This window comes from Ceratotherium simum, chromosome X, assembly GCF_057802395.1.
Source record: "Ceratotherium simum simum isolate JZ-2026a chromosome X, ASM5780239v1, whole genome shotgun sequence".
NCBI lineage: Eukaryota > Metazoa > Chordata > Mammalia > Perissodactyla > Rhinocerotidae > Ceratotherium > Ceratotherium simum.
The window spans coordinates 103,088,669-103,113,087 of NC_141940.1; the positions used below are offsets into that span (position 1 = coordinate 103,088,669).

At 37.2% G+C, this 24,419-nt stretch overlaps 1 protein-coding gene across 4 annotated transcripts in view; it reads left to right on the top strand.

Moving 5' to 3' along the window:
- Positions 1–24,419, top strand: part of LOC101392552 (dystrophin) — a 760,070-nt gene that overhangs the window by 419,456 nt on the left and 316,195 nt on the right. For all 4 annotated transcript variants that reach the window (XM_004435057.3, XM_087426760.1, XM_087426761.1 and 1 more), the window contains exons 13-14: positions 91–211; positions 827–1,095. In XM_004435057.3, coding sequence (XP_004435114.2) covers positions 91–211; positions 827–1,095 — 390 coding nt within the window. The remainder of the gene's footprint in view (positions 1–90; positions 212–826; positions 1,096–24,419) is intronic.

Genomic DNA, 24,419 nt, shown 5'->3' on the forward strand with positions numbered 1-24,419 from the left:
AATTTCATAACCTAGCTCTGAGCACCCAGGATTAATTTTGAGAAGAATGCCACAAGCCAAATAAGCATTTCTTTTCATCTCATTTCACAGGCCTTCAAGAGGGAATTGAAAACGAAAGAACCCGTAATCATGAGTACTCTTGAGACTGTGCGAGTATTTCTGACAGAGCAGCCTTTGGAAGGACTAGAGAAACTCTACCAGGAGCCCAGAGGTAATTGAATGTGGAACTGTAATAACATATTGATAGAAGGATCAGTGGTGACAGAGCAACCCATGCATTCTTGCTGCCAGGGTCTGGATAGCTCTCACATTTTCTAGGTTAAATAGAATCGATTCAAATTAAACATAGATATTGAAAAAGAAGAAGGAATCATAAACCACCATGCATAAATCTGTTTGCACATTTATAAATAAACATTAAAAGAGGTTAGTGAAACATTTAGAAAATAATAAACAAAAGAGGTTGTCTTTGAGGAGGAATTCTATTGTTACAAAGACTGCAAGGTAATTTTCAATTTAAGAGCCAGACTAAAGTAGATTAGAGATTGTGGTGTACATCTTAACATTTTTCTACTCAATAGCTTAAATGAATCTTGAATTATCTGATTGATATAAGGTAGAAAAGATTCACTCAGGAAGACAGACTTTAGATGTGCTGGACTAAATCAAAATGTATGCCAAAGTGTAAAAGAGCCATTAATGAGTAGGCTGGCCTCTTGTTAAACTGTACTCTCTTTCTTTCTTCCAGTATGACCTTTTCAACAATGTTTTTTTTTTTTAAACAAAAATGAATGTGGCCTAAAACCTTGTCGTATTACCGATTTAGAGCTGCCTCCTGAGGAGAGAGCCCAGAATGTCACACGGCTCCTACGAAAGCAGGCTGAGGAGGTCAACACTGAGTGGGAAAAATTGAACCTGCACTCTGCTGACTGGCAGAGAAAAATAGATGAGGCCCTCGAAAGACTCCAGGAACTTCAGGAGGCCACGGATGAGCTGGACCTCAAACTACGCCAAGCTGATGTGATCAAGGGATCCTGGCAGCCTGTGGGCGATCTCCTCATTGATTCTCTCCAAGATCACCTCGAAAAAGTCAAGGTACCGTCTACTGCTTTGCCTCAGAGCCCTTGTGAAAGATTCAAAAGAGGTTCTAATCTGAACTTGAGTGCAGTATTTTCTTCTTACAGAGTTACAAATAGGACCCTTAAGCGTTAGAAATCAGTCCATCTTTCACAAATTCAAAGTCTTCTTGCGTGCGGTATTTTCCCCAAGAGAAGATAGTGATCTAATCATTTATCTTCAGTAATAAGAAATGAAATATTAAAAAGTTACAGGGCAAAAAAATCATTTTGATTTTGCTATTAGGAAATTAATTTAAGTGTTTGTACTAAAGTGGTCTGGTTTACGTGTGTGTGTGTGTGTGTGTGTGTGTGTGCGCGTGTGTATGTGTGTTCTTTGTGGTACTTAGTACCAGAGTAGGGAAAAATACCACACTTAATCAAGCACCAGGAGTCTAGATTTTGGCCTTTTTGCTAACTAAATTATGTGACTTGGGTGAGTTATGGTACTGTGAAATGAGGCCATTAATGCTGCCCTTCCCTTAGAAGGTAATATATATAATACAATTTTGAGTTGTATTAGCACACTGCAGAGATGAGGAAATATCATTATATATTTGGAATACTACTGTTCATGAGACCAAAGTTAAATTCCCTTGTGGCACAAAGATGATAAATATATTTATAAGGAAAGAATATACATATTTAGGAGTATCCTTTTGAAAACGAGCAACTTGAAACATTTTTTGTTTACTCATCTAGTGTCAAAACCAACAGAAGTCCGCCCAGATTTGAATTCAAAAGAAGTGAAATTGTCACCTGCACTTGGCATGTTTGCCAGCACCCTCATTCTGGAATGTCTCTTCTTCCTTGGCTTTCAGGGCACTGTTCTATCCACGTTCTTCTTCTTACTTTATTTTCCCCAATTCTGAAACTTTACTCACCCTTCAAATGTTGGTGTGTCCAAGTTTCTAACCTTAGCTCAGTTCTCTTTTTATTGTATAAATTCTCCATTTTGAAATGGCATGGATGGTGACAAATCTAAATTTCTAGTCTGGATCTCTTTTCTGATCTCCTAACCCATAGGCTATTAGAATCAAAATGCAACCATTCTGAAACCAAGTTCATTCATTCTCCTGTTTGCCCTTACTGTTGTCCCCCTTTACCTGCCCTTTCTTCTGTGTTTCCTATTTCAGTTAATGGATCACAATCGAACAAGTTGCTCAGGCTTGAAACTTGAGATCTATCCTTAAATCCTTCTACATTTTCACTGACTGCACTTGATTGCTCGTTTTACCTCAGAATATCTCTTTATATTTTCTCTCCTCTTTTCAATCAATATCCTGTTCTAGCCCCCAGTATCCGTTACTCAGATTGTTGTATTATACAGTCATGCACCGCATAACGACATTTTGGTCAACAATGGACTGCACATACAATGGTGGTCCCATTAGATTAGTACCATATAGCCTAGGTGTGTAGTAGGCTATACCATCTAGGTTTGTGTAAGTACACTCTATGATGTTTACACAACGATGAAATCGCCTAACAACACATTTCTCAGAACGTATCCCTGTTGTTAAGCCACGTGTGACTGTACATTTTTAAATCCCATTCCCCAGTCGGTGTAGCTGGCATGTCATAAACATTGCATTTTAAATATTTGGTTAATGAATGAACCGTTTCTTTACTGATATTTCTGCATTATCCATCCTTTTCCAACTCCAATCTAAACCCTTGCGGGAAACTGCCTGCCTGAGAATGAAGTCCAATGAATGAAGAGGGCAGGTGGCCCTTTTCTTCCTAGCCTTGACTTAAATTCCTGACTGTTGCTCCCATCCTCCAGGCCGTTCAATACACTCTGACCATACCACGCCTTTACCCAAATATGCCATCTTTTGACATAACTCTCTGCCAGTCACCCCACCCTTATCTGGCTAGTGAATTTCCACTCAGCCTTCAAGGCCCATCTCAAATGGCACCTGTATTTGTAGTTTTCCCTGAGTGTCTCCCACCTCCAACTCCCACCAAGCAGAAGAAACTGCTCTCAAGTCAGTAGTTTCGTAGATCACCACACCTGTTTCAGTTGTCACACTTAAATTTCACATATATTGTAGCAAGTCGCTTATGTAATTGCTTTCTCCCATAGAAAGTGAGGTTCCTAAGAGCAAGGATCATGCTGTACATCTTTGAATTCCCAGCTTACAGTGCCAGCAGCATATAAGGAATCTAATTCAGTTTCTGTATTCCTTCACTCAACAATGGTTTATGAGCCACTATACAATGTGCTATATATGTACTTATGAATGGAACAGACTTGGTCTTTGCCCTCATGAAGCCTACAGTCTAATGTTGAACTGAACAGCTCTTCATTAAAGTAGTAGGTGAAGATTTAAAAGAAGCTTAAAAATTTGACTCTATAACTTCTAAAATCTCTTCCACCTCAACATTCTGTGACCCCATGTCTAACATTTAAAGCAATGGTTAACATTGCTGTCTACTTGAAAACTAAAATAATGTTTTGAAATGTATTACCTTGTATTTGTTCTGCATTAAAAGTAGTATTTTTATCCAAAAATAACTGAAATTTTAAAAATCTTCTCCAAAATGACAAGTTTAGGAGAGTGTCCCAAAGGAACTAAATTAGTTTATAAATCAATTAACTGGCTGAATATGTAGGCTTTAGAGCAGACATAAGGCATTCATTTTTAGCCATATCTGTCACACAGGAGCACTTGTAGTATATTGAGTATGGATGGGGAATGTATGCAGCATGATTTAATAACAAAAAATAACTAAAAGTAGAAGAGCTGGCCCTCACCCAACCCTATTTGCAGTTTTCTTGCAGTTCCCCTCTCTCTTTTTTATTTTTATAATTTTATTTATTTATTTTTCCCCCAAAGCCCCAGTAGATAGTTGTATGTCATAGCTGCACATCCTTCTAGTTGCTGTATGTGGGACGCGGCCTCAGCATGGCCGGAGAAGTGGTGCGTCGGTGCGCGCCCGGGATCCGAACCCGGGCCGCCAGTAGCGGAGCACGCGCACTTAACCGCTAAGCCACAGGGCCGGCCCCTCAGTTCCCCTCTCTTATCTGTTCCTGATCCTAAGACCAACTTCATTTCCCACACCCTAATTAGTAAGACTCTCATTCTGATCCCAATAATAACAAACACATATTCATTAAGTATTCCTTTAAAAAGAGCTTATATATATCAACACTTCTATCTTTCTCAGACATAGATACACTTAAGTTATAGTACCTATCAGAATATTTATGTACTGGTCATAATGGATGTGATTATTTTGGTTCCTAAACCAGTATTGTATAAGTATTTTATGCATATTTTAAACTTATGGATTACATGAATTCATATATATTTATTTCCCTTCAGTAGCTCCTCTTCATTTTGCAGTGGAAATAAAATAAATTAGTTTTCTCTCTTGCATCTCAATGACACCAGCTTTGAAACTCTGAAGCTTTGGTGGTGGTAGTTTATAAGGAGTGAATTTTATTAACTAAAATTTACTTTGAAAAGAAGTAGAAGAGTACTTAAAACCACTGTTCCCATTTTTCTACTCAGCAATTTAAGCCCTCAGAGGCTCCACACTGTAGGGAACTCCAAACTGATAGCTAGGCATGTAGCCAGAAGAACATTTTGTATACCCATCTCAGTTCATTTTCATCGCCCCTAGTGACTCTATCATAATATCCACCCTCATTCTGATCTCACTTGTTAATGAGGTTGTTATTCCAATAACTATGGAATATGTGTTTCTGTAGGATTTAGCATTATCTCATTTCATTAGCAAATGTGGCTCTTGAACTTGGAGAATGAGTAAAACAACAACAACTAAGTCCTAGACCACTGTGGAAATGGCATTATTGCTAGCTAATCATCTTCAAGACAGTACATATAGTACATCAAGAGAAAGAAACAATGTTAATATTGGCTCTTTAGCTCACTAAGAGAATCTCAGTCTTCCAAATATAGCTTCCATAGGAATAACCACTACAATAAAATTTAAATTTTAAATGCCTCTTCATTTTTAAAATTCATGATTATACTGCTTATAAGATATTTTAAGGACAGAATCATGATTTCTCACTTTACTGGAAATAACACCAGTGCTTATGTGACTATACAAGTATTCTTCCTTTCCTTGTAGTAATGGGGAACAAGAATAACTCCTTGAATCACTAGGTGCTCTACATAGATCTGTAAGTGGAACATTTGCAGGTTTAATAAAGTAGAATAACTTGTGAACCTAAAGTCTACATATGACATTTTTGTTCTTAAGAACAATTCCTGTGAGAAAAAGTTTGTGTGAATTGTTGTTTTTCCAAGTTTTCTTTTTGTTCTAATCTACTATGGTTTCTTTACACAGAGAGTGGTACATCATTCTTAAGCCAGGAATATTTCACTGCCCTTAGTTTGCCTGTTGACTTAGAAACACAGTTTTTCACACCATAACCATAGTTAAATGCTCCCATCTTGGCTGCCATCTTGGAATATGCAAATTTGTCACACCTATGTAGTTATGCATTTTATGTTTTTTATCAGACTTTTAACTTGCAATTCCTACTGTGAAAAGTCAAAGACACAGATTCTGTGAGTTTTCTCTTAAAGTTCTTACAGCAAAATATTTTGATTAGACCTTTTTGTAATTATAGTTGAGAATAATGTAATGACATGTGTGGTAGACCAGGGACTATGATGAAGCCACCATGCCATACTGACTTATTTATGTTCAACATTCACATCTCAAGTTCTGAGAAGAAGACTGGCAAATGCATCTCTTCAGGCCTACCATCCTGAGTCCCTGTGGCTTGGTTTATCAGAGAAATTTGTCAAAGAAATGCTATCTCAGAATTTGACATTGAGAAAATCAAGTATATTTCCTCTTGATAGATAAGGTGAAATGTGATGCCACGTATTAAAATTTCATCTTCACTTTAGCAAGGAGAAGCTTTCAGCCATGTTCACACAGCTCTATCTTCCCTTACTGCTTTTCTCTTCTTAACCCTGGTTCTAATGTTTTATTATTATTTTATTAATTTTGTTATATTTGTTATTTGTATGAGTCAACCTTAAATCCTTTCTTATATATGAGTTATAAAGAGAGAGTTTATAGTCCTTTCTTATAGAGATAAGGGATGTATGGTTAGACAGAACCATCACAAACAGGGCAGCCCTAAGAATGATTCAAAATATGTGAGGTCTCCCAACTCTGAATAAAGGAATGGTGTCTCCATAAGGAATGAAGTTTACTGCCCATAGTAGGAAGAAGAAAATTTACTGATATTTTATTAATTGTTATTAACTGCAAATGAATTGCTCTGTGTTGGCTTCTGTTGTTTTTATGCAAATGCTATGTGTATTAAGTAAGCTTTTGATGGAGAAGAAAATACAAACAAAAAAGATGTAATCCCTCATAAATCTGGGTTAAATATGGCACTAATGCCTGTCGTATGGAGTAACCAGGTTTTTATCTAGTTTTCAAGGCATGCAACTGTGAGGTTTAAAAGCATATGAGTTGGCCTTTAATATCTGGGAATACATCTATAAGAATGCATATTATAGTAAAGTCTCACTTATAGACTTTAAAAGTATAGTATTTATTTTTTTTAATGGAATGGTCATTGTTGGCTTTAATAGAGCTTAGAAACTAAAATAGGAATTAGTCATCTTAAAATTCCTAACCAAATTATTTGTTCAGTGCAAAATTAATTGTAAATTAGTGTTGCCAGGAGAGCTTGTGACTTAGTTCTCACGTATTCTCTCTCATTTCCTGCTTTGTTTATAAAGCTAAAAGCAAATTACTTAGGATAGCAATGTTGAATCATGTTCCTTACCCACAGCATCTGATTGTAGATAGCACTGTATGTGTTTTAAAAGCTCCTACCTCGACTTAGGCAAATAGAACCTTCGTTTACCATGCTATTCCCATCCTGCCTTTGAAACTTCTGAAAAGGCAGTGCAAAGTAATTGTTTCAGACATCTGCTTAGCATACTTTGAAGTGCATATAAGTTCTTTTTCAGTTTCATTTGAACCCCAGCTGTCTTCACTGAAGTCTATAATCAATCTGAATTAAGTTGTCCTACTTCTCCTAATAAGTCTCTTATTAAGTTCTGCATCAGCCTCTTAGGGAGACTTAAAAGCTAATTCATGTACAATTGCCATTTTCTACTAATTCGTTTGTCAGCTCTCCAAATTCCAACAAAAACAATTGCAAAGACTATTAATTTGACGCTTCGTAAACAACTTATGTAAGTGTAGTATACATTGGAATCAAGCAAATGATTTAAAACAGTGGATGGGAGGAAATGAGTTGATCACATTCAACATGCTTTCTTTTTGACTGTTTCGAGATTCCTTCCACATTCAAAGCATAAAGCCGTTTATTTAATAAGAGAAACATCCTTCTGCTTTTACTTTCATAAATAAGATAATTACTGAGTGAACTTTGCTTAAAGATAGGAAAAGGCTTTAGAACAGTTGGAAAAGGAACATGTTCTTTTTATTATTGAACTTATTTTAATTTGGACTTCTTTGTATTCCTTTGATGGACTGTGATAAAAGAAGGAGCTAGAATTGGTTACCATTGTTATTGCATTAAATTAGAATTGTACAGCTCTTCTTCTGGTCATGGGATATTTAGCAGAACGTGGATAATCAAAATGTTCAGCTAACGAGTTCGTCTGACATTATTCTACTAAAGAAGTATTTAATTAGATAATAAAAATTTCTCCAAAGAATATCATCCTTCCTACTATTTGAAAACAACCATATCAAAAACTGATCCTTTAATATGCCAGTCCTGTTTACTGAGGATTTACTCCAGAAGCTTTGTTTGTGATTAGTAGTAATTATAAATACTATTCCTCAAGAGGCTTAGGTAATAAAAGACTATTCAAAACAAAACCTTAAGTAATATGGTGTCAGCATTAATGGATCTAACAACTCAATCATTCGTTCATTTGTGATATGGTTAAAACCTATTCCCAGAGAAATCTGATCTCATTATAGTGTGTGAATATTTAATTTATTTCATGAATAAAATTGTATTGGGAATTGTATTAATGGCATTTTAGTTTTCCTGGGAATATTATTATTTAGCGCCAAGCTGAGGGAGCAAGAATTTTTATTAGCTTGTTTGTATGTGTGCATGTACCACATTAACTAGAAACTGTTCTAAAATGTGAGTTATCTATTTAACTGAAATTCCTTATTTCTTGAGAAAATGGAAGCACATAGCCAATGTATTTTTTTATTCTCCTTTGACGTCTACCCAAGTTGTGACAAGTTTAAAGTTCACAATTCTGTTACTCTCCTACCATAAGCACGAGGAATGATTTAAGAACAAATAACCCAAGGAGTGGGCTCCTGCTGTGTTCCTGTCATGCCTGGCAATTACAATTTTTAAAATTACACAGTTAACATTGGCTCCAATATTATGCCTTACACAACCTTACATTAACTAAGTTAAGCAATGGCATTGAGTAATTGTTCTCTGTAAACCAGTTTTCTGGGGATTATGGGAACAGATGTGCCTATGATACTAATGTAACCCTCTCATTTTAATGGGTCCCAAGAAGAGTAAACTTTTTCATAATAAGATCTTTTTCATACTAAAATAATATTTTTAGTTATAGTTTACATTTACTATACATTTTTCTCTCAATGGCATTTGCCAAAAGCAGTGCTTCTCAAACTTTTCTACTTCAGTTCTCGTAACCGGCGAGGAAATGAAGCCCAATATCTTCCCCTTCTGCCTACTTGCCTCCTTTTTCCATGAGCATGGAATTTCTTTGATGTTTGTTTTCTTTTTAAAGTCTCATTTCAATTTTGTGATCTTCTCCATAATATATTTGTTGTGTTTTAATATAAAGATGTATTTCTCTAAGATCTTCAGTGAAATGAATGCTCCAGTGTATACACCTATGCGTATGAAAGCATAATTTGAGAAGCACGATAGGAAAAATTGCCCAATTTGTGCAGGCTTCGTCTTTTTCCATCAACTTGTTTCTTTTCTGTACACATACACAAAGAGTAGATCCTTGCCACTTCAAATTCATCTTTTGCAGTTTTATCTGATCATTGTGATCCAAAAGGTCCATGGCTTGTAGCTCTTTGTCATTTTGAACACGTATTCTTTGAGGATTTTGTGCAGCAGTCACTTAACTAATGACTTGACTAGTTGAAGGTCAGGTTCCCTGGAAGCAGCCCCTGAGAACAGGGTTCTGGGTGCACTGGATTTATAGACGGTCTGCTTTCAGGACAAGCCTGTATAGGAGTTAGGGAAGCACAATAAGGGGAAGAAAGAGCCAAGCAAGTATGCCATCTCAGGCAAAATCTAGCTTTGTATCTTGATCCATATGGAGAGAGCTCTGAAGCATAAACCACACAGCCGAGCTATCCCTTTATATGCCTGCCAGTCATCGGCTGTGGCCAGCAGTATACTACTAAATATTTATCCACTAGCTCTGAGGTGGGATGAACACTGATTTGTAGCATTTTCCAGGTGTCATGGTGTAAATACTCCCACCGTGGCTGATTCAAGCTACCAACACGATATCACTGAATGCAAAATTGAGAAGAGACACACGCAGTTGACTCTTGGGCTCTGCTCCAGCACACCACTGGCTGTGGCCCACCGCTGGGGACATGAGTTACCTCCCAGGCTAGGAGTATGTGTTACCTCTTGGGCTTGGGGGCTTCCATCAGCAGAGGTCACCTTTCTGAAGAAGAGAAGCAGCTGTGAAACATTAGTAGCCAAAGTCACAGCAGCCGAGGGATGGATGCACAGGCCAAGAAAAGTGTCCCCTTCAACTGGTAAGCAAATCTAGTAATCCACTCAGCCTTCATGTCTCAACATGGCTTTTTCAATGCTGTTTTGTCCTTGCATGTGAGATAATTCTTTAGAAATGATGAAAATTTTGTTTCTTTATGGAAGAAAGTCCATCTTCCCCCCACCCCACCTCCTAGGTACTTATTGGAATTGATAATGGAAGAGAAGAGTTAATGAGAAGTTCTAAGAAAGTGATGATTATGAATAAGAAAATGACTTTGTAAGTGACTTTGGCTTTATAGTTGTGTAATCTGTAAGTGTCTGAATTGATCAGATATTTGTGAATTTGAGAATTCGGGTTATCCAGACATAGTCACTGAGCATGTCAAGAATTTTCTATGGCCGTGGTTCTCACTTTAGGGTACATCAGAATCACCTGGAGGGCTTGTGGAAGCCCAGATTGGTGAACCCCTTCCCCAGAAGATCTGGAGCAGGGCTGAGAATCTGCATTTCTAACCAATTCCCAGGTGATGGTGATTCTGCTCGTCCAGGGGCGAGCACTTTGAGAACCGTCATTCAGTAGTGAAGCTACAGTATATGTATATAAATACATATTTTGTTTATTGTTAGTAATTCTTCAATTATAATAAATATATCATTTATTTTTTTTCTATTTATCAACATCTGGAACATTTAAATTAAAAATGAACGCAGGCACGTGGCCTCCTGTGAGAGTGATTGATAGTTTAAGTAGGAAGCATAGTTTCACTCTGAAACCTTGAAATGAATAATGGCCTACTCTTTGTGAATATCTCTTGTGAAAGACATTCACAGTTATTTATTCCAATTTTCCTGTTGGTATTTTAATTGCACTCATACAATTTTTGAGCTGCTTCAGACGACGTACAATTCAACTTGCCTTGCGTTATTAATACTTTAAAATTAAGATATTTAGTCACATAATTCTATCACATTTACCAATAACAACAGTTAAATTTAAAAATTCTCCTCATAATTTTCTGCCAAACATACTGATTATAAGCAAGTACTTTATGGAGTTTCTGAAATCTAGAACATTCAGAATAGTTGAGACTATTCAACTTTTTAAAATTAAAACCTGCTTGCTAGATATGAATAGCTAGTAGCTTATCCAAAAATTCTTACATTTTATAAATTGTCAACCCATTGAGGCTCTGTGTTCCGGGGGAAGAGGGTATATGTTTGTGTGTAGACATGGATAAAGATATGGGGTAAAATAGGGAGAGTAACTGGGAGAAAGTGGAAAATAGTCTTAACTGCAGTAATTGGAGAAGGGGGATTTTTTTGCCAAAGGTGGTGCAAAATCCCTCTATTAAATGCCTGTGAAAAAGTTTATGGTTGTGCTATACAGTGCGTGGTATATGTAATGAGAATTATGGATAAATATAATAGAAACAAATGTCTTAAAATATGCTTTAACATTAAACAAGCAATATTCAAAGCAAACTTTCCCCCTTATTCTGGAATCCTTTTGGGGGGGATGGAAATAAAGGAAATTTTACGTTAAAAGTAATTTGATTAATGTTCAATGTAAAATTGAAATAGCTATGTATAAACCCACTCAAATCAAGTATACATTAAATAATTGAGTTAACTGAATTAGGCAGAGTCAGGGCACATTGATTTTCAATGTTTTTGAAGATTGGTCCACATATCATTATTATGTTTTTGTTTGTAAACTTCAATATTTATTAAGTTTCCACAGCGTGTTCAGCCCTGAAATGTCAAACTCTCTTAACCAGAATGAGGCTGGAGAATCTAACACTAAGATAGATTTCTATTTTCTTTTAAAGAATTGATTTTTATGGTGAATTTTGTTTCTTCATATACTTAAGAGCCTGCCAGTCCTGTTTCAAAACACACTTGTTTTTAGAAGTCTTGTTCCTTGGGATTCCGCATTGTTACAGCCTCAGTGGGCTCATTTGAAACTTTTCCCTATCAAATATTCAAATCCTGTCATTGTGATCTTCACATGGCATTAAGCAAGTTAGCGAAGAGGATAAAGTCAATTTATCAGCAACATATTCCAAAGTACAGTAATAAGTAGAAACTGACGTGAATGAGGGAAGTAAGCAATATATTGGTTTGTCTTTTAGAACCAATGACAAACCACCGCTGAGTTTCATTTTATTTACTTATTTTCCTACTCTGAAAACATTTTAACCCAATTTGGAGTCTGTACATTGCTGTGAACCTAAATCCTATTGGATCTCATTAAATAATACTGTACCCATTTAATTGCCCCATAGTTTAAGGCTCTTGTCTGTCCCAAGGACAAGTAGGCTACATGCAACAACATTTCACCTACTTCACCCACTACTTGTCAGTTGGCTGTTAGCGTCCACATATTTCTAGCAGGAACAGGGCTAAAGCCAGAGAATGGTTCATTGTTTTCAACCTACACAAACCCATACTAGAATTGCCACAAGGGTTCTCCAATATAATGGTGACTTCTGTGCATCCAAGAAAGCATAAGGTTAAAAGAAATATAAGCTAAACAAATGAGCATAAGTTCTATTGATCCTTTGGCTTGCACAGTGAATAAAATATTACCTTTGTAACCACCCTGACATTTTGTTTATAAAGGTTGAAAGAAGATGTTTTCAAGATTGTCTCCGTGTTAAAATTGCCTGGAGGTTGGGGTTGAGTGTCATGTGCAAGATGGGTCTTAATGAAATTTGGCCCACTTTGACTTTCAAAAAACTCTTAAATTCTTAATGAAAAGATTATTTTTTTAACGATTTTAAACCCGTTTTTCAACTTAAATAGTATTCTCCTTTAGATAATCAATACAGCATCACTCCCACGGACTTTTGAGGATACCAAGTCATATTCCTGTTCTGAAAGAGAAAAAAATATCTATTACTATTAAAGTATATATCTTTCTTTGTGGAATACCAATCACTTTTTTAAAGGGTACATTTGGCCAAAGACTTTGAATTGTTTTTTTGAAATAACATTTGAGTACATTGATTAGACAGCTTGACATTTAGACACATTTGTATAAGTAGTAATTTATTCATCATTCACATGTACTTAAGTGGACATTATCATGATAGCAGTTGTCATAACAGAACATAACAGGATATGCATTTAGGTCTTACCTTAAGACATGACCAGGAAAATCAGAGAAGTATCTTAAAAGTTCTCAATATATGGTGAAAAAAATGAAAAACTGAGTAAACTCTTGACTCCACTTAAGAAGCTAGATCTTTCACACATATATATATATATATACACTGAAATAAAAATAACAACCACCAATATATCTGGAGGGGCAACATTGCTTGGAAGTAAATACATAAGACGTTCTTTTCAGCCTAGGAATATGATGAAATGAAGGTGAACCATTAAAATTAAAAAATTTACCAACCCAATTTTTAAACATGCTGTTGCATAGATTTTAAGGAGGAAAATCCATTGTATGTTCATTTCATTTCAACATTTCACTTTATTTTTTTTTTAAACTTTTTTTTTTTTAATTTTTATTTTTTTATTTTTTTTCCCCCAAAGCCCCAGTAGATAGTTATATGTCATAGTTGCACAGCCTTCTAGTTGCTGTATGTGGGACGTGGCCTCATCGTGGCCAGAGAAGCAGTGCGTCGGTGCCCACCCGGGATCCGAACCCCGGGCCGCCAGCAGTGGAGCACGTGCACTTAACCGCTAAGCCACGGGGCCAGCCCAACATTTCACTTTAAATAGTCAAATATCTTGTTCTTTTGTTGTTCCATTTGTAAGAAAGAAAGACATTTTGGAAAGACTAAAAACATTTATTAAACTCAGGAGCTACAATAATCTGAAAGTAAAAGTGGATATTGAAGGGCATTTTACAATCCTTTGCAGCCTTCTTCCATTTAATTATTGTTATCTCAGCTCTTAGAAAATTTATATCCACATTTGATTCAGTTCTGCTTTAGTATTTCTAAGTTGATAACAATACATTGAATGGAAAATCAAATCAGCAAAAGTCCATTTTGTTGCAATAGTGAGTGCCTTCCCCATACAACTAAAATTAAATAAATGTGCCTAGTATAAAGCAAATTATGTGTAGCATATTACACAGGTACCGCACAGCCCTAGATTTTTCTATTAATCATTATTCATACATGCAGAGGTAGCTTAATTTGTTTTATTGGAAAAAAAGAATCTCTTGGGAATACTATATACAATACCATACTTTGTCCTGCATTTTCTTGGTCAAAAATGTTGCATTTTATAGCTATGGATACATTTTGGCTTGGAATTTGTTTCTCTATAAGCCTGTATAATAACAGTCATCATTTAAATGAAATTATATCCATTAGAGTCAAGCTGCATGAGCATAGGAACTTGGCCTATTTTGTGCACTGCTGTATCCCTAGTGCCTGGAACATTCCCTGACATGTAATAGGAGGTCAATAATATTTTTTGGAATGAGTGAATAAACAAGCATGCACAAAAGCACAAGGCAAAATGCTCCCTTTCAGATGCATAAGACCTTTAGAGATTATTTTACAGATAATTTGCTCCCACTTGCCACCATCCTATCTGTAGCCATTGTTACTTCTTGCCCAATCTACAAACACTCATTGTCACTTCTTTTGCCTTTTCAAAATGGCCACAAGCTTATTTATACTGATCTACTTGAAATTTTCTAGTTGAACATGTCACACCCGGATGAACGTGCCTTTTCTGTTGTTCCCCTCTGTGGATGACTTCAGTCACCTTATCTACTCAGGGAGTCTCTTCTGAGCTGCCTCAGCATCCTTCTTTGTGCTTTCCAAATGCCATGACACAACTTCTCTTAGCGTGATTACATTGTTTTTTAATAACCCACTAAACTATCTCTGCTAATGACTGTGAGTCTGTTGCGAGTTCCATTTTCCCAGTGCATAGAAGATGTATACAATAGTACATATATGCATAGTATATCATGGTATAAAATAAGTGTTTTCAAGTGAGTGGTAATTAAATCTAACTAAAAGAGTTGCTGAGAATATGCCATTCCCCTTTGCAGAAACTTTCATTATCTGCATTGCAAAGACCAGCTCATTCAAACGCACCACAATCTTGCTCCAAGAAAACACCCATGATTTGTCTTCCACAATTGTCCTGTATTTCATGCTTCAACTTATTAAAGACTATTTGCTCTTCCCCAATCACATTAAGCTTTCCTACCTCTTACCCTTTGTTTGAGCTCTGAACAAATAAACATCTTTCCTCCTCCCACCATGTTTCCTCTTCCTTTATCAGTTTCACGTACCCACATCCCAGTGTCTAGTTCAAGGAGACTTGACAAAGCTACATGATAGAGGAGTGAGGAAAGACAAGTTTCCCCTGGGGTGATATTAGAAATTGGCTCCAAGGATGCAGCTACCAGAGAAAGGATCTTAGTCTGTGACTCTCTCGTGGGTGAAGTTATTACCCTCTGTTATGCAGAGTCTCCCTGAACTAGACTGAATAGGACCTCATGTGACTTTGTATTCCCCATGTTGCCTGACACAATGCTTAACTGGTTGTAGGTGGAGTAAAAGAAGCAGAAATAGACCTGTCTTTCTCATTCATCTTCACAACAGCCCTGATGTGTCCTTGTTACTATTCCCTTTTTACACAAGAGGAGATGCATGGAAAATATTTGTAAATGAACTTTTTCTTTAGTGGAAAACCCCAAAAATGAGAGAGAGGGAGGAGAGCGAGACAGAGGCAGAGATCATTCATAATCTCAGCCCGAGCATCTATAGTCTCAATCCCTGCAAGTGCCTCTTTGGGCAAAGGAGAAAAAGGTACCTCTTTCTTTGAAGAGATCCCCAGCCCTGTGTCAAGGCTTGCCAATTGGGTAGTGGAGCCCAGTAGGATTTACCAGCCCCTTTTGGTCCCGTGGCTAGGCCACTATACAATTCCACATGGATACTCTAGTATGTAATCTTCTCATCTTTTCCTATATAAATATTTTTAATGCTTTTATTTTCTTGCCAAAATGTCCCCAGAAGATTACACTAACTGTATCACTACCAGCAGAATATATTTTCCTTAAATAGATTACTCCCCCTTTTTTCCCATTTGCTCCATTTTTATGAAAACTCCCTGGTTGGTACCAAAAATTGGAATGTTATGTTCTTGCTCGGAGGATCAGAGATACTTCAGAAATTAGCACATGCTCCAACATAAAATAAATTAAGTAATAGAGCTAAAGAATTCAGATATGGAATGTAAAGGAAATGAGCAGGGGGCCGGCCCTGTGGCTTGGTGGTTAAGTGCGCGCGCTGCGATGCTGGTGGCCCGGGTTCGGATCCCGGGTGCGCATCGAGGCACCACTTCTCCATTCATCCTGAGGCCGAGTCCCACATACAACAACTAGAAGGATGTGCAGCTACGACACACAACTATCCACTGGGGCTTTGGGAAAAAATAAAATAAATAAAATCTTTAAAAAAAAAAAAAAAAAAAAAAAGGAAATGAGCAGGTTTCTCTTCTTTAATTTAGGAATTCAATGTCAGGTTTCTGTAGGAAACTATGTTTATGAAGCAATTTGAGAATAGCTGTTGGTATGAAATATAAATAATTAACACAAAAATGCCTAATTCTCTTGACTGTTTATTCTTTAATAAAATGTATTGAGGGATTATCATGTACTAGGTGCAGGAATATCCTGGCGAAAAAAATAATATAGAATTGCCTTAATGAAGATTAGCATCCTGAGAAGGGACAATGAATTAATAAATAGGCAAATAAATATGCACTTATAAATTGTGATCAATGCTAAGAAGGAAAACAGGGTGCTGAGATGAGAAAAATAAGGGGAGCTTACTTTAGATAGTGCAACCAGGGATAGGCTCTCTTTAACAGTCACATTGACTGAGATCTATGGTCTATGAATAGAAGCCAGCTAGGCAGAGAGCAGGAATGTAGAACTCCAAGCAGAAGGAACAGCACGCATGAAGAGTCTAAGTCAAGAGTAAGCTTGGTGAGTTCGAGGAATGCAGCATCTTCTAAGTTCTTGTTAAAAATGCCAGATTCTCAGGCCCATCCTGGACCTACTGAATCAGAAATACCAGCATGGGACCCAGCAATCTGTGTTAACAAGCCCTCCGTGTGATTATGACACACATTGTTGTTTGAGAATCATTGCCTTAGACTGATGTTTTGAGCCATGTAGGGAAGGGTGAGAGCAAGACAATACCCTTGGACAGGGCAGTAGTGGTGACAAAGTGGGCACAGACCGTGAACGTTTTAGACTGGCAAGAATGTTCACAAATTCCAAAGCCTGCTAAATGTAAAACTTAATCTGCCTAAAATAACTCCTAAATTTGAGTATCAATGTCCTTGTGGTTGATGTTTTTAATGGTATATGGATTATTACTTATTTTTAAATAAGTAAATAGGTTTCATTAACTGACGTTTTGCTTAATGTTTTGTCACATATAATTAAAATTTCTCAGAAAGAAAATATTGGCACTTCTCTTTCCTTAGCAGCCTAAAAACATGGCCTGCTTAAATGATTTATTTATCCTCATTAGAGACTTTTTTATTTTAATTGTGTATATTTTGTGTTTAGCCTCTGTAAAACACTCATGAACTACCTTTTTATTTGTTTTAATTGTGTCATTAGAAAGCTATGGAAAACTTGAAATGTTTTGGGGTTTTTTTCTGTTTTTGGTTTGTTTGCTTCCTTTTTCTATAAAGGGGTAATAATTAGCAGCTAGGGTTAGGATTATAGAAACTAGTTCCCAAGGAAGTTAAAATAACTCAGATGTGTAAAACTTATAAGTCAAAACCTTTCCTTTGTGATCAGTTCTGTCCTTTTCCTCATTCCCAATTTATATTTGTGGAGGCAAAATGAACATACATAAAAAAAAATAAGATGGATACTATTAGTGTGGTAAAGCTATAATTCAGCTTTTATTTTAAGAACGTTGGGGTTATAAGCTTCATGGTGAAGCCATGTCCGGGAAGGTGAAGAATTATGAATGCAAAGGAGAAAATGTTAAAAACAGAATTTATGCTTTTGTGTTTGCATGTGCAGACTTTTTCAATAATAGGACGAAAAACTAGAGATCATTTTTCATAAAAACATGAGGATTCCTTATTAAAAAAAAAAGCAAAGCAGTTAATTGCTATTCTTTTAGTGCCACAAATTTGGAAGTATGGTAACTCTGAGGGGAAACCATAGTTAAAATATAATTACTGACAAATGCTTGGGAAATAAAAGCACCAAATTTCTTAATGCCTACAAACTTCACGTTGTTTTCCTAAAATCTGGTGTTTTTTTTAACTTAACCTACCTCAAGTCCTCCTGATTGTGTTCAATCTAGGTCATTAGTTCTGAGTCTGTTTCATTATTTATGTCCTTGTTCAGTTTGCTCCTCAAAAGTGATCATGCCCAAATATGAAAACATACAAAAATTGCCCTGAAAACTGAACGCAAGGAAGACAATGGGAAAAACAGCATAATATTTTGCCTTCAGGCTACCACAATAAAAATGGATGCTGGAATGGAATGCAGTCGCATCTCTATTTTTAAAAAGTACATGTTTCGATGGCATAATTTATTGTCAAGAATGTCTCTACCAGAGGCAAAAGGCAGAGGGATGTACTCATTCAGTCTGCAAACTGCCCCCTGTGTCTTAGCTCCACACCATCCCTCAGTATTTCACAGAAATCAGGGACTCAATCTATGGAAAGGGTGGTATGTCTCAGTTTTGTTGGAGATCTATGGGATGGCTTCATAATGTTAGTAGTGAGAATTCACATAAGGCTCTTGCACACACACACAAAGTACCTGACGTGAAGTCCAAGGGTAAAGGAGATTAGGGAACTGGATGAAGTTAGTCTATGTAGTGGATGCTGTTGGCGCCCCAGCCAGGTTCCTCCACTAGGCTGGTGCACTCCTCCCCCAGCAATTCGGTGTGTTGGCTACTAAAGACTCATAGTTGCACTCTTTTCCAAGAAACCTCCATCAGCCAAAAGGAGGCCACCTTGCCTGGGAAGTTACACCACCCCTCCTCCCCTAAGACTAGGGGTCAGCTAGTGGCCAATAACTGATTGACACTGGGGTAGAAAAGGATAATTCCTTTGTCTCAAGGAGGGACCAAGTACAGTATAATTTGTGCTCCAGAGCTCCCCATGGGCCCTGGCCGATGCTGGTCTCCAGCTGAGACCACATCCTTACTTAGCTTTCGTGCCCTGTCTTCCTGCTTCTCTCACTCCCCTTCTTTTCAGAGCACTGACTCTGCTTCTCCAAAACCCAGCCTAAAGCAGCAGGTATTGGAGACAAAAGCTGAACCTACATCCTGGGCACCACACCATGCAGGGAACTAACCAGCGTAAAGAGCCAAGGATTACAGATAAGAATGGAAGTCTCCAAGCCTGATGCATTTCATGAAAGGCTTGCCTCCATCTCATCTTGTGTTTCTTTGTTATTGGTCCAACCATGTTTGAGCAGCTCCTTCCCCCTAGGTATTTTAGAGGCTCCAGTAGGCCTCTGATCCTCTGGGAAAAGCAGGATATGGTCCTTGACTCTCAGCCCCAGTGGCAAGTACTCTCTCCCATCAGGATGATATACCCATCCAGAAATGCAGAAGCTGCAAAACACAGCTGGGCTGTACCTGCCCCCAAATCCTGGGTGACTGGGTTCTGTGAAGCCTTCCCTAAGCCACATGTGGGAGCCCCAATACCAGTAGTAAAGACCTGAATTTGCAGGACACAATTTCCATTTTCTCCCCCTCCGCTTCTCACTACTAACCCAGCACGAAGAATCCTGGGACTTTTCCTAACACCTCCTCTTTCTAGGCTATTGTTCAGGTGTTTTCATTCACAAACATTTGTTCGGTAAGGTTTTATTGTAGAGAGAAATGCACTTAGTCACTCCTTGTTTTTTAGGTAGTATTTGTAATGTAAATTTCTCTGCGCAGTATATATAGTCCCAGAATGACATTTCGTCATCAGACCCTGCTAATTTTGAATTCGTGATAAGTGAGATAAGACCTCTATGAATGAGTAGGTTAAGATTTTAGGAAGAATGTTTACTATCCCTAAGAAGGGAGATTTTTCAGACTCTCAGTAGCACCATTAATGTAAAAATAAAATGCAATAAATAAATAAATAGTCACATCACGCTGTTGATAAATAACTCATAAATGGCAGAGCTAATTCGAGCATCCCAGAGTCTTCTCTCCTTCTCGCTTGCTTGTGAAGCTACTCCTGTTGTGGCCTTTCTTGGCTTGTCCTGGACCTCCACCACTGACCCCTCTACTTTCTCTTCATCCACAAACTGCATCTTGCTTCACTTCCTTCCTAATCCAGTTTAGATGCCACGGTCTGATTTTCAATCACATTCCGGCTAAAATTAAACTCCTTTGTTCTTAAGTGTTTGTGCCACAACCCTCTGACAAAAACCCAAACCTGGATCAACTGTTTTCTCCATGCTTGCATGGAACAATGTTGGAGAAAAATTGGGCAGATTGGTTCTGCTAAAAAATTTTGGTCCTCAGCCACAAAGGAGCCCTCAACACTATCTGGCAACCTCACTGGTTTCTTAGGTCAACTCCCTCTCACATTCTTTATCACAACTAATTCAAATGTTCCCACTTACCCTTAATTTATGTTTTCATTCGATGAATATTCATTACACACCAATTCTATGCCAGGTCTGTTGCTTCCTACTTCACAGAGGAAATGGAAGCCCTCAAAGTAGAAGTCCCTCAACTTACTCTTTCCAATCCTCCAAATTGACTTTCTGTGCCTTGCAGAATAGTCCCTTAACTGTCAAGTTAAAACTGCTCCCTCAAAAGTGATCTTCCCTTGTTAATAGACAATTCCTTTCTTTCGTTGCAAAGTGATTGATGACTAAAATTCTAAATCTATATTTGAACAAATCTTTAGCTACACAAGGATAAGCAAAGATGTGACAAGCAATTTAATTTCATAAAAAGAAAAAAAACTTGACATATCAGACTTATATATCATTCTAAATCAGTACCTTTATATCTATAATCAGACAACATTTAATGAAGTGAAAATTCTGCCTGCATGAAACTAGTCATAATAAAATTAGACTTGGTTTGCTCTTTTATGAAGAACATATTCCAGATGTTTAAGTGATTCAAAGAAAACCCACAGTATAATGGCTCTCTTCAATGTTTTCTCACTTACTGCTTCCAAACCAGAATAAAATCAAATGAAATTCTGGTAGTATTTAAATAGCACATCATATCGTTCAGAGTTAATTGTACTTGTTGACATTTTATGTTTAGTGTTTAGTAATTTAAACATAAATTTATACATACAATATTAAAAGCTCTAATATTTGAAATATAGTCAAAACCAATGTTACATCCACTTAAATGACACAGTGCCTGTATTCACTCTTTACCTAGTATGTCCTGAGAGTCAGTGTTTAGGGGGCCATAATTCTTGTTATGTACACTTCTAGGCTTTGACAACCTACAGCAGTGAGCCATCCTCAGGTGGTATGGAGTTGCCACCAGAATCTAGGTCAACTGCCAACGTGAAGACTGACTTGGACACTCTCTTGCCTCCTTTTTGTCTTCCTCTTTTCTACCATCAGTTATCTCCTTTCTTCCATCCTCGTGTGCTTAGTGCCCTCATGATGATTTCTAGCTGGCTAAAGTTCTTCAGTCTGCTCAGGCCCATCACGATAGCTCCCCAAAGTGAACCTTTGCACCAAATTCTCTCTTTACCAACTGACCTCTCTGCACCCAAAGCTTCTATTTATCTTAACAAAAATTTAGGCATTCAGATTAAACTGAACATATGGCTTTTTCCCTTAATTAATGATAATACTAGTAGCAAGAGCGATGGTAACAAAATAGTAGTAGTAAAAATTTATAATAGACGCTCTCTATTCCACCTCAATTAGGACCTAGAGTTCAACAGTTAATTGAAAAAGTCACTTAAATCAGGAATTCATAAAAAATGTCTTAAACATTTTTTTCCCCCAAAGCCCCAGTAGATAGTTGTATGTCATAGTTGCACATCCTTCTAGTTGCTGTATGTGGGATGCAGCCTCAGCATGGCCGGAGAAGCAGTGCGTCGGTGCATGCCCGGGATCCGAACCCGGGCCGCCAGCAGCGGAGCGCGCGCACTTAACCGCTAAGCCACGAGGCCGGCCCTTAAACATTTTATTTTATCTTAAAATAGTCACCAATATTTTAATGTTGTGTAACAGTTTTTTTCTTTGAGTGTAAACTCACTGTTTGGGGTTCTCCATAAATCACACTGATAATACAAACTTTTTGATTTCCAGTTTCTTTAATGTAGAGAGAGTCCATCAGGAAATATGAGAAGCATTCTGAATACAGAAACCTGAATTTTTCAGATTGTTTTCCCAATCTTTTATAGTTGTCTTGTCCACACCCAATTCAACAATACTTTTTCTTTTTCTTTTTTAATCAACTTTTCAGAGTATTTAACCTGGTTTTCATAGAAATAATAACTGATTTTCTTTTTAGACATACTTGTTTGGTTTAGGAAATCTTTAATTAAATTATGTAATTACGATAATAACTGGCAAAAATGAGTTTGAGAACATAAATACAACTGACAACTCAACTAATGAGAGCTGAAGGCCCTGCATGCTGACAGATACTCTGACATTTTATTTAGAGGCTGTTAGAGGCCCCATTCAGGGTGTTTCACAGAGGAATGAAGACTCTGGCTAATCTGGTGAGTCTTAAGTGGAGGTCAGTTAAGAGAACTACTATAATTGCTAGATATGAGCAAACAAAAGAAGCCATAAGATCCCATGACAGTGGAGAGAGAGCAAGGGAGAGAGAGAAAGAAGGAGAGGGGAAAGGAGAGTGAGTGTTATGATTAATTATAGGTATTGGAACTTATTTTTTGATCTCCTTCATCATCCAAAACATTGATGCAGGATTAAAATTAAAATCTGTGTCCAGGACTTTGGGGGAGGAAGTGAAAATCAAAATATTCTAATAAGAGACATTCGAACATGTAAGTTACATAATCCAAAGGGAGTTGAAATCTAGATATGACTTAACTGAGATGGATACTCAACTTAATGGCTGAGACCCAGGCTAGTGAAGGCAGATGATTAGCATACAGTGTTGATCTGCAGTACTGTCAGATTCTGCCTGGTTATCCTGCCATCTCTGCAATGGTTTCCTGTTTACAATTCCCACTAATATGATATTTACTTGTGGTTACTAGAAACACATGTTGTTATCCAGAAGAGAATGGTTCCATTTTGTAATCATTTTCCTTGTCCAGGTTCCCCCATTGACATTTAAGAAATCTGTTTTCTAACCTTTCTATTACACAAAACAAAGTAATTATGGATCGTTTCCTTTTAGAGATATGAATTCACACATATGGATTTTAACCACCTCTCTCCATGGGCACTTATTGTGATTTTTTAAATCCATATATTTACTTATAAGGAAATGGAAATAATAATATCTACTATAATCCCTATAAAAACTTTCTTACTTTCAGACTGATTCCTATGACATTTCACTGACATGAAGTTCATTAAAGATGAATACATCAGATATGATTTTTTGCATGTGTGTGGTCAGTCAGAAGAGTTTCTTTTGTTTCTGTTTTTATTTTTTATTGATATATAATACACATACCATAAAATTCACCCTTTCAAAGTGTACAATTCAGTGGTGTTTAGTATATTCACAAGGTTGTGCCACCATCACCTTTGTCTAATTCCAGAATATTTTCATCACTCCCAAAAGAAACCTCATGATTCTTTAATATAATATTTTTAGTGACTACTTTAAAAAAACTGTAAGTTTGAGCCAGCCCTGATGGCCTAGTGGTTAAAGTTCGGCACTCTCACTGCTTCAGCGGCCTGAGTTTGTTTCACGGTCGTGGAACCACACCACCCATCTGTCAGTTGCCATGCTGTGGTGGCGGCTCACATAGAAGAACTAGAAGCACTTACAACTAGGATATACAACCATGCACTGGGGCTTTGGCGAGGAAAAGAAAAAAAACAGGAAGATTGGCAACAGATGTTAGCTTAGGGCGAATCTTTCCCTGCAAAACAAAAACAAAAACAAAAAAACCCCTGTAAGTTCAACAGAGTGATTAGCACAGTGTGTTGTATTATCTAAGAACTATATAAGCGTCTTATACTCCATACAATATCACATTTTAGTGGTGAGATATTCAGGTTGATTTGAGAGGATAATGCCATTCTTATTTAGAATATACATACTGGCTTCTTCCATTTGGAGTTGAAGGGAATTGGAGGGTTATAGATGAGGTCAGTGTAAACAGTGGTTTTATCAGCATAGTGAACCAGAGAAATAACACCTGCTCAGAACAAGCAAGTCAAAGCAGCACGTATAGCCAAGTAAGTGAGGCTGTCCTTGTGCACAGACATTACATTACACAAACTGTTCTCCTCGTTGAGGGAATTTGTCCCTTAGAAATTGCTCATTGGAACATTTGGACATCATGCATCATGTTAAAGATCCATAAATGTCATCTGAATAGGGTAGATATGATGCATGGTAATATCCTCCCCGTATCTGCGTAGGGTTCTTCTGCTCTACAGATTG